General features: G+C 33.9%; 1 protein-coding gene across 7 annotated transcripts in view; it reads left to right on the top strand.

Moving 5' to 3' along the window:
* The first annotated feature begins 1,010 nt into the window (after positions 1–1,010).
* Positions 1,011–16,207, top strand: part of TFPI (tissue factor pathway inhibitor) — a 105,157-nt gene continuing 89,960 nt past the window's right edge. For 4 of the 7 annotated variants that reach the window (XM_005573682.4, XM_015432467.3, XM_065525748.1 and 1 more), the window contains exon 1: positions 1,011–1,246. Coding sequence is in view for 2 of the 7 variants with exons in the window: in XM_065525745.1 (XP_065381817.1) it covers positions 6,555–6,624 (70 nt within the window). In the remaining 5 variants the exon portion in view is untranslated. Of the gene's footprint in view, positions 1,247–6,522; positions 6,625–16,207 lie in introns of all 7 variants that reach the window. The other 3 variants (XM_065525745.1, XM_065525746.1, XM_015432468.3) reach the window with 1 other exon arrangement.

Below are 16,207 nucleotides of genomic sequence, written 5' to 3'. Positions count from 1 at the left end.
CACAAGATGAAAGATTACCTTTTACAGAGAGGTCTAAGGAAAGCAAGAAAAATTGAAGGCACAAAGAATCTGAAATGGAGAAGCAAGAAACTCATATATTTTCTGAACAAAGGTCTTCAGCCTTCCTGGCAAAGTAGATTCTGCCAATGTATTAGATCTCTAGTGATCTTAGTCTGATATGACCATAATTCCAATACAGAAACAGTAAGGATAAACCTCAATGGTAGGGACATAACAGCAGAGAGACTCTGGTTGGCATCTTTAAATATTTATATATTGTGTAGAATAATAATAGAAATACAGAAAACAGCCATAATGATAGTGAACATTTATTGGAGGTTCCCTACATGCTGGGGCCTGCCTTAAGTGCTTTTTATGTATTAAGCCATTTAGTACTTATATCAAGCCCAGAAATTCTTATTATCAACATTTTAGGAACAAAGGAACTGAGGCATAGTGAATTCAAATAACTTGGCTGAGTAGCCAAGCTAGCAAGTAGCTAAGGTAGGGCTCAAAGCCTGATCTCCTGGAATGGATAATGCATTACATTGTCTCACTAAGAGAAACATCCAATGGTAGCCCTCAGACTTTTTTTAAAAATAAATATATTGACAGTGGGTGAAACAAATGAAATAACTTGAAGAAGAAACAAACTGCAAAAAAGTTTATTTATTAACAATGTAATAATAAATATGTAATTTTTTTTTTAAACCCTAACTCTAGGGGGAGAAAAAGCATTCTTTTTCAACTGATTACAAAAACAATCCTGGAAAGTAAAAGAAATAGTTGTTCGAAATGATCGTATCTGAAATCTTGGTGTAAGCTGTTTCCTTCATCTGTTTCCTCCACTAAAAAAAAAAAAAAAAAAAAAAAAAAAGAGAGAGAGAAAGAAAGGAAAAAGAGGTTTAGACTAAACAGAGTCAGAGTTGCAGTGACCTAACAGGAAGTTGGGCTATTCCCAACTGCCAGTGATCTCTGAAGCGACTCTCAGGCTCCCTCTTTGCTCTAACAGACAGCAGAGACTTCAGGCTGGATAACAGTCAAATTCTTACCTCTCTCTTTCACTGCCAGTAAGATCAGACTGCGTTTCTTTCAGTTATTCTTCAATCCCCAGTTTCTTGATCTGTTTCTAAAAGAAGAAGTAGAGAAGATAAATCCTCTCTTCAATACTTGGAAGGAAAAGCAAAATCATCTCAACTCCGTTTTGAAAAAAACAGTCCAAGAACTTTCATCAGAGATTTTACTTGTGAGTACCTGGAAATATACTGTCTAGCCCATGAGAAATAACTTCAATTTTTTCTTTCTCGGGGGGAAAAGCAGCGTGCTGAGAGGCAAAGAACTGATAGGGGAGGATCACTGTTTATTTGCCTAAAATGAAAATCAACCCTTCCCTGTAAACAAAGTAAACAAACTGAAATCCAAACTTGAGTTCTCAGCATTTTGCATTTAATTCTTAAGCAAATTTATGTGCAATGCTTATGATTTTAAACCATAAACATTTTTGTAACGAATTGGTGTATGTAGCTTTTTTATAATTTGAAGATTGTAGTAGAATTCTTTACTAATTGTGCTTAGTTAATTGGAAGTTTTTGGAAGTTTGGTTTACCTTTCCATTTTATTTCATAACATATAATAAAGAGACTGTCAGTCTTCTATTCAAATAATCTTTCAATACCATTAGTTGATATTTAAAATGAGGTATAAACATTAAAATAATCGTAATCTAAATTGAATATTTTATGCCAGCATTAACTAATCTCTCTAAGGAAATATTTTACAAGTCTCCAAAGACCAAAGGTTATATTCTGAGATACCTAAGCGAGAATACTTACGATCAAGTCTATATTGTGCAATTTTGTAAATTAAAACAATAGATAACATGCCTACATGATGTACTGTTATGTTCCTGTTGGTTATAAAATGTTTGCTTCTAGTAAAAAATGAAAGAATATAATACAGCAGTAAACAACCACAGAAATATGAGAGAAACAATTATTTAATTATGAAAAAGCACTCATTGGTTTAAAATAATTACCAAAAATAAGGGTCAAGAGTATTACCATGTGGGAAAAAAGAAAAGATAAGCAACAGCCACACTGTGACTCAGTGCTCTGGAAATTAGTCACAAAATGACTTTGTATAACATGAGATAATATAACACAAAGGGCAAAACTCAAGCAGGAAACATACTGCACAGAGAGTCACGTTTCATATGTAAAAGTGTAATATTTACATGATGGGGGAAATTTGTGACAATTTTGAGAGATACTGCAAAATTTTTGAACATGACAAAATCTCCATAACACATTTTAAAGATTATTTTAAATTTATCATTCTAGTGCATGATTATTTCAATATACAGTATCCATATCTCATCTAATCCTTAAACTAAAGAGGGAATAGTCCCTGAAATTTAGTTGAGTATGAAATGTTAATTTGTGGCCTACGGCTTAATAAAATTATACAAAATATAAATAGGGATCAATAAAGACTGAAAAATATTAATGTAAATGCAGATAACTAACACAATAAAGTAAAATTTCAAAATAAGAGTAAAGTTTTAAAATATTTATTTTTACCGATTTGAGTAGTTATATTGGAAAACCAAGTTTTTCTACTTCAGGTGACCACAGAATCTTGTTGGAAAAGTTTAATGACATATACTATTATTTGATTTCTGTCTCTATTAGGTATACTGAATTGGACAAGTTTTTGTTTTGTTTTGTTTGCTTGTTTTTAAGATACAGTCTGATATCTTTTGTTTTACGTCCAATGACTAAATCAAAACTCCTTTTGGAAATGTAGTTCCTGTCCAAATGGATTATGTTATCAACTGGTATTTGATGGTCTGATTGATTGCCCATATATCATTTGCTTGTTGATTGTGTAACTATTTTGACTAAAATCTTCTGTCATAAAACTTATTGTTAAATTAATAATACATAAAATGAGAACATATTTTGTAACAAACTAATTTTCAAAACAATTTAATTATGTTAAAAATTCATATTCTAATCTTATTTATTTACATCTTTCAAATTCAAGATATAAGTGGGCAGGATGGCAAACTAACGGAGAAAAAATACCAACTTTAGAGACTTAATTTAATACCAGAGTGCCTATCCATCTAACCAAATAGTAAATATGCTATCAATTACTTAGGAATGTTTGGTTGATTAAACTCAGTGTCACAAAATTTTAAGGTATCTTTCAACTGATATCTCTACCTAATACAAGAAAAAAATGCAAAGTAAACATCCTTACAAAAATAAAAAGGAAGAGAAAATATGAAAAGTGAAGACATTAATTAATTAGACTAGGATTTTCAAAAAAAATCTTACCAGTATAAATTAATTAAATTGAATTACAATATAGGTTAACATGGGTTAATTATATCATCAATTTACTTTTTCTATGTGGACATGATCTAAGATTTGTACTACAATACCACTCATCTATTCACAATAAAGGCCTTCTACAAACAGCCATCATTTTTTGTTTACCACCTATAGCAATTAACTCATCTGAAGAATTAAATTTGGCAGTTTGCCTTTTTAAAACACAAATATATTTTCATGCATTAGTGTCAAAGGTAGATTCTCCTATCTTTTATAGAAATATAGCAGCACTATAATTCTTTCTGATTGCTATAGTGTGCATTAGGAGAAACTTGAATTCAAAAGACATGTGTTTCTGGATATCAAATCTCACCAGAAACAGGGAAGTGTTCAAGTATTTCCAGCAAGTACTCTTCATAATAGACTATCTCTCCTGGCTTTCTGAGATCCTCACTGACTGCTTTCTTGGTGTTACATATCAATGCCAGGGGCCCAGTCTTCCCAGTACCTTTCTCTCCCTGTCTTCACTTCTTCAAGTGTCAGGTGCCGAGTAGAACCACAGCCTGAGATTCAACTACCAGTAACTACCAGTTGTTGAGGGCAACTTCATCACCTCTACTTTTCTTCTTCCTCAAACCAACAATAACAGAAAGTATGGGCCCAAGTCAAATCCACTGTTTTCTCTTTAAGCCTCTATTTGCAATGTTGTGTCCTCTCTTAGTTGGAACAGCGAGGTGTTAAAATTATTTCAAAAACAAAAGAATATAAGGACATCATGGCCCATAACAGAAGTCCCAATGCTGCAATACAACTATCCCAGTTGTTCCATATGGAACAATTCTAGGTCTCTGTATAGACTTAGAATTATTGCAAGGAATTGCCCAGTTAATATGTGAGTAAAAAATATTATATGTTGTTGATTAGGGCATAATAAAGCTATTTCAACATCAGAAATGTGAAAGTATTCATCAGTAGGACACTGAAAAAATGTAAATAGTTTTTATTACCAAGCACAATGTGCCTTTGACACCCTCCAACTATACCACACACCTTCAAGTGCTGCCACCACACGGCTGCCAACCTAGTCTATCTCTCCTCCTCATCTTGACCCTTATCTATTTCTATCCAGTCCTTGAATTCTATGATAATTCACCTGAAAGCATCACTTCATTCCTCATTCCTCATTTCCCAAGGCTTAAAAGCAGAATAAATCTCAGAAACAGGGTAAGTCTCCAGAATAATGGTGTTTGTTATGAATATTTTGGTAATATTTTAAAGTCCATTTAGGAAGCTTCAAAGATTAATTTTCATATCAGAAAATGAATCACAATGGTTATATTAAAATGTAATACAACTTTTTTCTAGTTTTTTGAACATATGGGAAATACTTTAAATTTTTAATATTTTTGTCTGCTAATTCTGTTTTTTATGTCATTTCTATGTCATTTAGACTTTTCTCATTATGAGTTATATTCTACTGCTCTTTGCATCCCTAGTAATTTTGATGTGGTTGCCTAATATTATGAATTTTACCTTATTGGGTGTTGGTATATGTTGTATTTCTATAAATATCCTTGAGCTCTCTTCTGGGATGTAGTTACATTACTTAGAAACTGTTTCCTATTTTGTTGTCTTGCTATTAAATTTTGTTAGGCAAGACCAGATAATTGTTTATTCTATGGTTAATTATTTCCTACTACTGATGCAAACAGCTGAGTACTATACTTAATGCTTCATGAACTGAGAGTTTTGCAACTTGGGAACAAAAAATATTCCCTGCTTTACATGTGTGGGCCCCTCTAACCCTTTTAGGTGGTGCTTCCCCCAGTCTTCAGACTTTTCTCTTATGAATGCAACAGATCAATATTGAGCTGAAGACTAGAAGTCCATCTGAAGATCTCTGGATCTTTCTTTGTGTATAACTCTGTCCTCTCTGACGTTTGGTACTGTATACCCTAACTACCTCCTGAGACTCTGTCTGCTTTGTCTCCCAAACTGAGAGAGACCACTGGGTTCTTATAGAGTTCCTCCTTCCTGAACTTTCATATAGAAGCTAAACTGAGTCTCCACTCAGTCTGGTGGAACAAATGTACAAATGTGGGGCTAAACACTTGTTTCTTATCGCTATGAAATCACTGCTCTCCACTGACCAATATAATTTATTTTATTTTGCTTTTTTTAAATTTACTTATTTTAGGTGGGTGGAAAAATCCAATCCCTGTTAATACATTGTGGTTAGAAATAGATGGGCTTTTAAAATTGTATTTTCATAACACCTTAAAAAACAAAATACGAATATAAATTTAAAAAATTTAAGGGCACAGAGCCTGCAACTTTTAGTTTGCCTAAATAAGATAAACATACATTTATTGTTTATTGTATCCCAGGAGCTATGTTATATGAGTACATATGTGTTTATACAATGAAGAACATAAGATCACTGTTTCTAGAAAATAGTTATTTCATCTTATATGAGAAGTTTATTGGTTCATTATTTTTTCTAAATAAAAATAGCTATTCAGGAAGCTAATATCTCACTCCCTTCTATATTTTAGATGACAAATGAGCTCCACATGCTTAAAATCAGTCAAGTGGTCACTTGTTCAACAGGCACTTCCCACTTATCAGACAATGAGTGCTCAGGGTTAGGTACCTAGAGTTTTATCAGAAATTACAAATTGCTTTTCCCAATAGTTTCCTATCACAATTTCTTGTAATTGTCTTTCCTTCCCTACTTCTTGGCTACTTTCATATGAAGAAAGCTGGGTAAAGTAAATACAAATTACAACTTTCTCTTGTTGTGAAAGGAAGCTTCAGGTGCTTCCTGCTCAATTTTTTTGCACCACTTGAGGCAAACAGATAATCCCAAATAAATGACAAACGTAGTAGACATCATTTATATTAGCATTGGAATTTGATTTTATAGCTATGTGAACATTATTCGAGATCTTATATATCTCATTTGAGTTATGTGGTTTTAATTTCATTTAGCAAAGCTATTTAGTCAATGAAGAAAGGAAATCGGTATGCATTAAAGAAATGATCTGGTGCTAATGTGAGTTTTCAAAAAAATTAAGATAAGCATGTTTTAAGAGATATCTGGGCTTTCCTCTTAGTGTCAGTAATTTTATTCTAATTCTAGACTTCCCAGAATTAACTTTTCTTAGTATGTTTTTTTCTTAAGGAACAGCGGAAGAATGTGCCAAATGAGGAAAGATGTTTAATCTAGGGGAATGTGGACTAGCCTCAATTCCCATAACAAGAGGTATCTGTTTTTCTATATGTGGTAAGTGCTGGGTAACTCTTTCAAGCCTTTTTAAAGTTTGCAAATATTAATAAGAGCCCTCAAAAAAGCAAAAAGTTTCTGAAGTGCCAATGTTTGCATATCACTATTCTGTCAGTATTACTCTCCCCACCACCACTTACCTGCATTCGATATTATCATCTAGAACAGAGATAAGGCAGATACAAGCTTCCCTAATAGGTGCCGGAAGCCTCTTCTGTAAAAGACATGGGGAGACTATGGATGATCTCCAAAAATGTAAGTGAAAAAATATCTCTGCAAGTATATACTTGCACTTTAGAAGGGAGCTTATACCTTTTTTCCAGCTCTCTCTGAATCTTATACACCACCACGAAAGCTATATTTGAGACCTACTTTAATATCCAAGGATAACAGTATATATAACTAGAATCAAAAAGAGTGTCAATCAATGATATATCCTGAAGAAGACAACACAAATATTTTAAAGACACAATATTTTATAATATAATAAACACAATATTTTAAAATATTTTTAAAAATTTTAAAAACTTGACATGGGGAGGAAGTTGGGGAGTGGGGAATTAAGATATTCTATGGATAAAGAAATCTCCAATAAAGAAGAAGACTTTATATTTTTGAAAGCCAAGGAAGAGATTAAACCATTTTAAGATTTCTTCAGTTCTATCATTATACTTGAATAAGCAGATTCAATTTTAATATCTTTAAAGCTGAGCATTAGCTATGTACTTTTTATATATTAATCCTTTGAAAGATATGAAAAGTGTACCATGTGACAAATTTTCATCATTTATAAAGTAATGAGGATTTGATGTAACTTACAAAAAATCAAATCTCTGGTCACCATTCCCAGAAAATTACAATCGAATGAGTTAGGTAGGGCATTAAACAAGAAAACACCTGATTTCTGATGATATGATTATGTGTTGGGTAGGATTTTGATAGGAAAGAGATGAATGGCAATTCAGACTAAGTGGTCTTTATAAAAATGTAAAATAATGAGCATTAAACATGTGAAACAAAGAGAACTATTTATTGGATTCTGTAAATAAAGTGGCAGCAATTGCCTGTCATTCTCAGGAACCATCGTTCTCATCCTTCGTGGGATTTTTTTTTCTGTTTGAATGGAAGTGATTGAAGATCAACTTCTTAATGGCTCCTGGAGGACCATGACTCAGCTGCCCTGACTCTTCGTTCCTTTAGAGTGATTCAGAGCAGTTGATCACGATGTCATCTGGGCAGATGGTTGTAGTCACTAACAGCTGTAGTTCCTCTCTTGAACCAAACTCAGACCCCTCCCACATACTGTCATTAGAAGCAATCATGAATTCTTAGCTTTTTCACATTAAGGCTTATTTTTACTACTAAAAATCCTCTCCTTAATAGGAGTGAAAACATTGATCATTATTTATCATGTTTATTGTACTTAAAGATAAAACTTTTAAATAGTATTTGAAACTATAACATTTTTCTAAGCAGAAAGTTTTCTAATTCATCATAAATCTGAAACCAAAAGGTTCTAGAAATCCAATCTCAGGTATTGTGAGTGTAGATTTTGCCCCCTTTTTTCCCTAAATATAATAAAGTAACATTTTTGTGAGCAATTCCCATACCTGAGTGAACATTTTGCTCTCCTTTTGTCATACCACAAGTTGAGATCATCAGAAGCAGAAAGTTGAGAAGTCTCCAATATTTTTGTCTAGACAGAGATAAAATCTGATGGAAACAGGCCTACAGGAGAAATGAAGAAACTGACTTGATCTTTTTCGCTATTAATCCTTAAAATTTTTAAAAAAGGTAATATCAATCTGAATACCAGAACCCGTTAGGAAAATCTCAACTGTTGTTCCATGTATTTGCAAAGCACATGTACCTCCCGCAAGATGTCCCATTCATTATGAATTAATAGATTGATTTTAGCTAACAAATTAATTCATTTACCAAGAGATACATAGACAGGTAGGTAGATACACAATTAAAGGAGCAACTCTTCAGGAAATAGATGTTTTGGTCCTGAAATACCATTTGCTTACTTAACTCAATAACAGGTACCTAGAAGAGCAAATACAAAAAGCAGGTAAAATAGCCAAAAGTAGCCACAGGTCTCTCTATCTCTATATATCATTCCCATTTTTAATATGTGTGGTAATTATAATAGAGAAATACACATTTAATATATTATTCTTTTTTTCTCCTCTCACGCCAAAAATTCATTGTATTATCTTGCATTCATTTTTTATTCCATTTCCTTTCATTTGGAGCTACCAGCTTTCGTAGTTGTGCAGAATTTTATTCTTGAAAACCTTTATTTGGTTCAGACATGTAATACTAACTTTTATTTGGTTTTTTTCCCCCTTCTGAAGGAAGTGACAGTAACATACCATAAAGAGCTTTGCTTTTAAACAAATTGAGTTAGTATGGAAATCAGAGTAATTTTGATGAAGAAAGGTGAATTCATTCAAAGAAAACAATGTAATCTTTCTCTGAAAAAAAAAAAAACTTACAAATTTAACTGTAAAGTCCAGACAAAATACTTTCATTCATTTTTAGAGAGTTTTAGTAGTTATGGACAACTATACATAGAACAGGCATAATAAAATACTATTCATTACTATAAAAAGAAACATTGGCATTATTTCCTTTATTATGTGTTTCTTTTTTATTTCAATTTGTTCGTTGTATTCTTGGTAGTGGAAATCTATAGTATATCATATTCTCTTCCGATTTCAATTGCAAATTTTAAGAAATGTGTTTACATGTTTACATTTGCCTTGTTCTTAATTTTCTAATGATCTCTTCTCCTCCTTCCCCCTTATTGCCTCCCAGTTTCACTTCTCCACTTCCAGAGCTCACACTCCTCTCTTAACTGGCAATAAATATTAATATTTCCTGTTATTTGATAGGATAAAATTTTTACCTACCAAAAATATAAACATCAAAAATAATTTTGTTTTAATTAAATTTCTTAACTTTGGCTCAAAGCATTACATAAAAATTTGTTTTAATTAATTTAATTTATTTTTGTTTTAATTAAGTTTAAATATGTTTCTTAACTTTAGCTCAAACATTAAATAAACATTTCCTAGTTATGGTTTAATGAAATGTTAATTTCTAGACATTGTAAGTAATCTGAAATTTACTTTAGGTGATAAAAAGGAAAATATTTCTGAGAATAGCGTGTCTTTCTGAAGCTTGCAGTTGCCCTTTCCTTGAATGGTCACAATTCCTGTGTCTGAGTTGAAACATTGCCAATATGCAAATGTAAAACTCTGGGGTGAAAAAATCTATTTCCTGAGCTTCAGTTTTTGTATTTTAAAAACCTGGATATTTCAGATACTTATTTCTATGACCATTTTTAGCTCTAGCACTATATAAATGTGTGACCTCGCCTCCATTTTAGCTTTAAAATTATTTAAATAAATAGTTTGCATATGCTATATGCTATTGGGTTATAACATAAAAATATATACTCGTTTTGCCTGGCATTGCTATTTCCTCCCCATGAGACTTTTTTTTTAATACTATGAATAACAAAAATATTAATTCTATACAGTGAATAGTTTTATTCTTGGAAGAGACTTCCCTCCTTTAAAAAAAAAAACCATGTACAATTACTTTTGTACTTAAAAGAGTGAAACAATTATTTTTCTTTTCTTTTCTTTTTTTTTTTTTTTTTGGAAACAGGGTCTCCCTCTGTCACCCAGGCTGGAGTGCAGTGGCACGATCTCGGCTCACTGCAACCAGCGCCTCCCGGGTTCAAGCGATTCTCCTACCTCAGCCTCCGAGGAGCTGTGATTACAGGCGCAACCACGACCGGCTTATTTTTGTGTTTTTAGTAGAGATGGGGTTTCATCATGTGGGCCAGACTGGTCTTTAACTCCTGACCTGAGGTGATCCGCCCGCCTCGGCCTCCCAAAGTGCTGGTTTTATAGACGTGAGTTACTGCACCTGGCCAAGAGAAACAATTATTTTTTCTTATCAGTGAGATTTTCACAATCTAAAATGTAGAAAGAGTTGTGATTTGATTCATGAAGTAAGGTTAAGAAATTTTTCATCAAGTAATTCTCCAGAAAACTATTACTTCCTGTAAAAAGAGCCAAATCCAAAAAGAAATTTCCCTTTAGCGAGTCTTTTTTTTTTTTTAATGAAGTTTAGCTCTGTTGCCCAGGCTGAAGCTGAAGCGCAGTGGCGCTATCTCGCTATCTCAGCTCACTGAAACCTCCACCTCCTGGGCTCAAGCTAGCCAGTCTTTTAGTCAACATGATTAGTCAGCAAATCTGCAGTTACAATGGAGGTTTGATTTTTGTTTGTTTTTAAGTCTCTCTGTGTTTGTAATATTAATTTACTTTTCAAGTTTAGAATGTTTTGCTTCATTGTTTCCCATATTTTAATCTGTGTAAATATTTTACACTTTAAAATTATAAGTGTAATTTAAGTGTAAATATTTTGTGCTTTAAAATTATAATCTCAAAATTTCGCTCTTATGGTAAAAATTAAGCATTGCTTTAATGTCAGGACAATTTTAATGATAAGAAATGGGGATTTCGCATGGGCTTATATTATTGATATCCTCTCATCCCCTAAGCATCCTTCAATCAAAAAAAAAATTTAAGTTGGTTAATAGCTCGTTTGTGAAAGCAAAAACAGCAAAACAACTGTGAGGTTATATTTGGCTGCTGATGGGAAAACATCACAGCACAGGTAGCATAAATAATTAGCTTAAATTTATTAGCCCGCATTATACAAAATACAGAGGTAAGCGGCTTCAAGACTGGTTCCTTCAACAAGGAACCGGTTTTTTCCTATGTTTTTATTTCCATCATTCACAGCAGATGAATTTTATTTTTAGTTTGTCTGCCTCAATGTTAAAAGGTAGCAGCTTCAGTAACAGGTGTTACTTACAGACAGGACAAATACAAGGAGGAGTTATCTTGTGGTTCTTCCCATATAGCTGCATTCACAGCAAGGAGAATTTTCAAAATCACTCCATCCCCAACCATGCAGCTACATCCCTTCTCAACTTGTTAGCCAGAGTTCATATAGAAATATCTAAACCAAACACTATAAAGTTAATGGAATCACCATGATCAATGTGGGTTAATGGTGATTTATTCCTTAGGTAGGTGTAGGCTAACCTTCTCTGAGAGCTGGATTTATGAACATATTAAAGAGTCTTCTCACTCTAATGTAGCAGAGAATGTTTCACGAGCAAACAAATCAGATGACTAAACTTTTTTTTAAGTAGAAAAGAAATGATGAAAATGAATTCATAATCTCATTGACCTAAAGTATTTTCTGTTGTACCAAACCATCTTTTTCTCCATGAACACCAAGTTTTACTTGGTTGATCTTAAAGTATGCATCTATTTTTGAGCACAGCATTTCATATCATGTGGATTATTCCCATATTATCTTCTAATCATTATCACTGGCAGTTTAACTTAGTGTATATTAAATTTGGTAGATATATAATAATTTTCATTATGTTGGAACCTACATTGTTTAAAATGTAATTTTATTTTCTCTAGTAAAACAAACATGAACGTGCACATAACCATTTTAGTATTTTTAATTCCAAAGTGTGATATTACTAATTTGAAGTATTATCTACATTTCTAAACATTGAAAGAACACATGTAGAAAAAAATGATTAGTTGATGGTTAAGTAATAAACCATTTATATATTTCCTCTTACCAACACCTTTCAAAGTCTTGCTTCTTTTGTTATCTCTGTCCAGTTAATAAAATACAATCATTCAAATATTAAATTCCTGTATCTGGAGGGGAGAAATGCTGAATTTTTAAGGCAGCAGCAGTTACTATTAATTTATAGCTGGGATTCCAGCAGCCCAGAATTTTTTTTTTTTTTTTTTTGAGACTAAGTCTCACCCTGTCACCCAGGCTGGAGTGCAGTGGTGCTATCTCAGCTCACTGCAACCTCCATCTCCCGGGTTCAAGATATTCTCCTGCCTCAGCCTCCCGGGTAGCTGGGTTTACAGGCACACGCCACCACGCCCAGCTAATTTTTATATTTTTAGTAGAGACGGGGTTTCACCATATTGGTCAGGCTGGTCTCAAACTCCTGACTTTGTGACCAGCCACCTCGGCCTCCCAAAGTGCTGGGATAACAGGCGTGAGCCACAGCGCCTGGCCCCAGAAATCTTTTAACGCTAAATTATTAATGTTCCATTTTATTTTGCCTAGAGAAAACATCAAACCTTCACATTTTTAAAAGTCTACTACTTCTTGTCATTCTGAAAGACAATCTCAATCTCTTTCTCACGTACAAAATTTAATCACAGCAAGAAATTTTTCTCCTTCCTATCAGCTCTTCAGTAACTTTCTCATTTCTCTCTCTCTGTTTCTCTGTTTCTTTGTCCCCCTCCAGCAAAACACACACACACACACACACACACACACACATTCATTACACACACTTTGAAAATGTATTTGTATGTCCCACCAAGAAAACCTATCATTTTAATGGAAAATACAACTTTTCTCCGCCCACAGTTAAACTCTTTTCACCTGTGCCTGGGATCTCATCTGCTATTCATTTTACTTTTCTTACAGCTTTTAACTCTCCCTTTTTAACCACATAAAACTATAACCTTCACAAAATTTTTCCCTTCAAATTCTGTTACTTGTCAGCACAGATTTATAAAATAACATCCTAAATTTCTATTTATGTAGCCTCGGTTCCTGTTCCTACCCCATCTCACTTGCTGCTGCCCCCTCACACTAAAAGATTTTACGAGGTTACTCATGATGCCATTGTCATTAAATCCCATGTTACCCCTTCCCTTCTGGAACACTCTGTGCTTTAGACATCGTTGACTCATGATAATTTCTGGAAATACTCACTTCCCTTTGTGTTTGTGTAACTGCAGCTTCCCAGGTTTTCTCCTGCTTCGCTGGCCGTTTCCTGTTTTCTCATACTTGTTTTTCTCCTGGTTGTTCAGAGTTCACCTTCTAGGATATTCCTTCCCAATCTTCACAGTCACCTCATAGCCACGATGAGGATTACATGAGTTAATATTTGTAAAAGCATTCAGGAGAGTGCTTGCTTCACATCAAATACTATATATACTTGTTAAATAAATAGATCTCATTCACCCCACGAAACAATGATAGTTTATCTCCTGATTCTCACGTTTTTGTCTCCAGCAGAGACCTCTATTCTGAGCCATATCTATATATGGGGCTTTTTGTTTCATAGTTCCACTGGAGGTTTCAGAAATCCTTCAAACTCAAACTACCTCACCTTGAATTAATCACCTTCCTAGGGCTATGTGCTTTTTTATTTTAGGCTCCCAAGTCAGTGTCAGGAACAATCAATTGACGCCTTTGCTAAAGTCAGACCCTCACTGTAGGTGTCCTTGATGCCTCTCTCTTCCTCACTTGCCTTATCATTTTAATCATAAAAGTCTCTTCAATTTACTCTTGAATTTTCTCACAAATTAGACCACTATTTTCAATATTGCATTACAAATCATAGATAATTCTTATCCCCAAACTTCTGGCTTTCTGATATTCCAGAATATACTTCAAATTGCTCCATGAAAACTTTCAAGTATACATGTTAGGAAAACTTTTTAGTTTTATGTCTTATAGTTTTTGAGTGTGTGCGATAAGTATTTGTGATGTTATGATATGAAATATGGAGAAGATATATGAAAATGTGTCTGAATATTTTTACATAATATGTTGCTTGTGGTCACTTGTGCTTCAGAATCTGAAGCATCTTGAATGATCTGTCATTACTTAATCCTATCTCTTAAGCTGACTTTTTAATTAAAGGTTTATATTAGTTTCTTTTTTTTCTTTCTTTCTTTTTTTTTTTTTTTGTTTGAGATGGAGTCTCACTCTGTCACCCAGGCTGGAGTGCAGTGACACAATCTCAGCTCACTGCAACCTCCACCTCCTGGGATCAAGTTTTTCTCCTGCCTCAGCCTCCCAAGTAGCTGGGACTACAGGTGCATATCACCACACCAGGCTAGTTTTTGTATTTTTAGTAAAGATGGGGTTTCACCGCATTGACCAGCCTGGTCTCAAACTGCTAACCTCAAGTGATCCGCCCACTTCGGGCTCCCAAAGTGTTGGGATTACAAGCGTGAGCCACCCCACCTGGCCGGTTTATTATTTTTTTTTAAGAAAATTTATTACATAAAAGAAGTCATCTCTTTATTTGACTTACATCTGTAAAATTTCTCACAGATTTTGCTCATTCTTTGTCCCAATTTATCAAGCTTTCTTTCCAAGTTTTCAGAAGTTTTTGATATTTCACTTTACCAAGGATCTACCTTCAAAATACTGTTTCCTTCCAGTTTACAGCTGTCATATTATTAACAGCATTAATCCCCCTATCCTGAATATGCAGTGGGGCCTCTTTGATTTTGATCATACTATGATATGATTTATTAACACACTATTTTTTTCCATCTTATTTTGCAATTTTTTGCAGTGAGGTAAGGATCTTACTCTTTCTGTTTAGTATGAAGCTCAAATAGTTAAGGGTTATAAATGAGGATGATGTGGCCGGGCATGGTGGCTCACGCCTGTTATCCTAGCACTTTGGGAGGCCGAGGCGGGCGGATTGCCTGAGCTCAGGAGTTTGAGACCAGCCTGGGCAATATGGTGAAACCCCGTTTCTACTAAAATACAACAACAACAACAACAACAAATTAGCCAGGCGTGGTGGTAGATGCCTGTAGTCCCAGCTACTCAGGAGGCTGAGGCAGGAGAATTACTTGAACCCAGGAGGTGGAAGTTGCAGTGAGCCAAGATTGAACCAGTGCCCTCCAGCCTGGTGAAAGAGCGAGGCTCTGTCTCAAAAAAAAAAAAAGAGAACGACATAATGGGTGGTGGTTGTGATGTTAAAGATGTCAGGAATTCTCTCAACAAGCATGTTGAATGCAAAACATGTTTATTCAGTTTGAGGATAAACTAGACTCTGCTTTCCATTAACAATCTCTCCCATCCTCCACCATTTCTTTTTTTCTGTTGTCTGATTTGGAATAAAGCACATCTAGCCTTTTGAAAACAAATGGGCCATTTTTTTTCTAGCTTTCTATCTACTTTCATGAAACTTTATCTGAAGGCATTTTCTACTTCTGGAAAAAATCACAGATGTGGGAGTTTCCAATAGTGGATTAAATTTTGCTGAGGAAAATGCACTAAGGTTACACACTATCTGCTGTGTTATTTACACATTCTCTTCACTCATTATAAACACAAATAGGCTTAATAACCTCATTTAACAAACGGAAAACTGAATCTTATAGATGGTTAGTGTGTTTTTCCACTAAAAAGTTAGTAATCAAACTTAGATCTTTTTTTATGCCTTTCCTATGTCCATTCTATCCATCTCACTTTTTTACACTACTTTGCCCTACATGTAAAATAACATCAATATATTTATTTGCTCCTTCTCATTTTGTTTTAATTCTTATGTTATTTTGAAAGGAAAAAAAAGAGTCTACAAGGGCATACCTAGAACTTTATTATCACTGGTCCTTACTTTACATTCTCACACTCTGTAAAATATTTCTTTAATGTACTCACAGACATTATACTGTCCAAGTAG

Source organism: Macaca fascicularis, chromosome 12 (assembly GCF_037993035.2).
Source record: "Macaca fascicularis isolate 582-1 chromosome 12, T2T-MFA8v1.1".
NCBI classification, from domain to species: domain Eukaryota; kingdom Metazoa; phylum Chordata; class Mammalia; order Primates; family Cercopithecidae; genus Macaca; species Macaca fascicularis.
The sequence above is the reverse complement of the archived record's forward strand: the minus strand, read 5'-3'. Positions and strand labels throughout refer to the sequence as shown.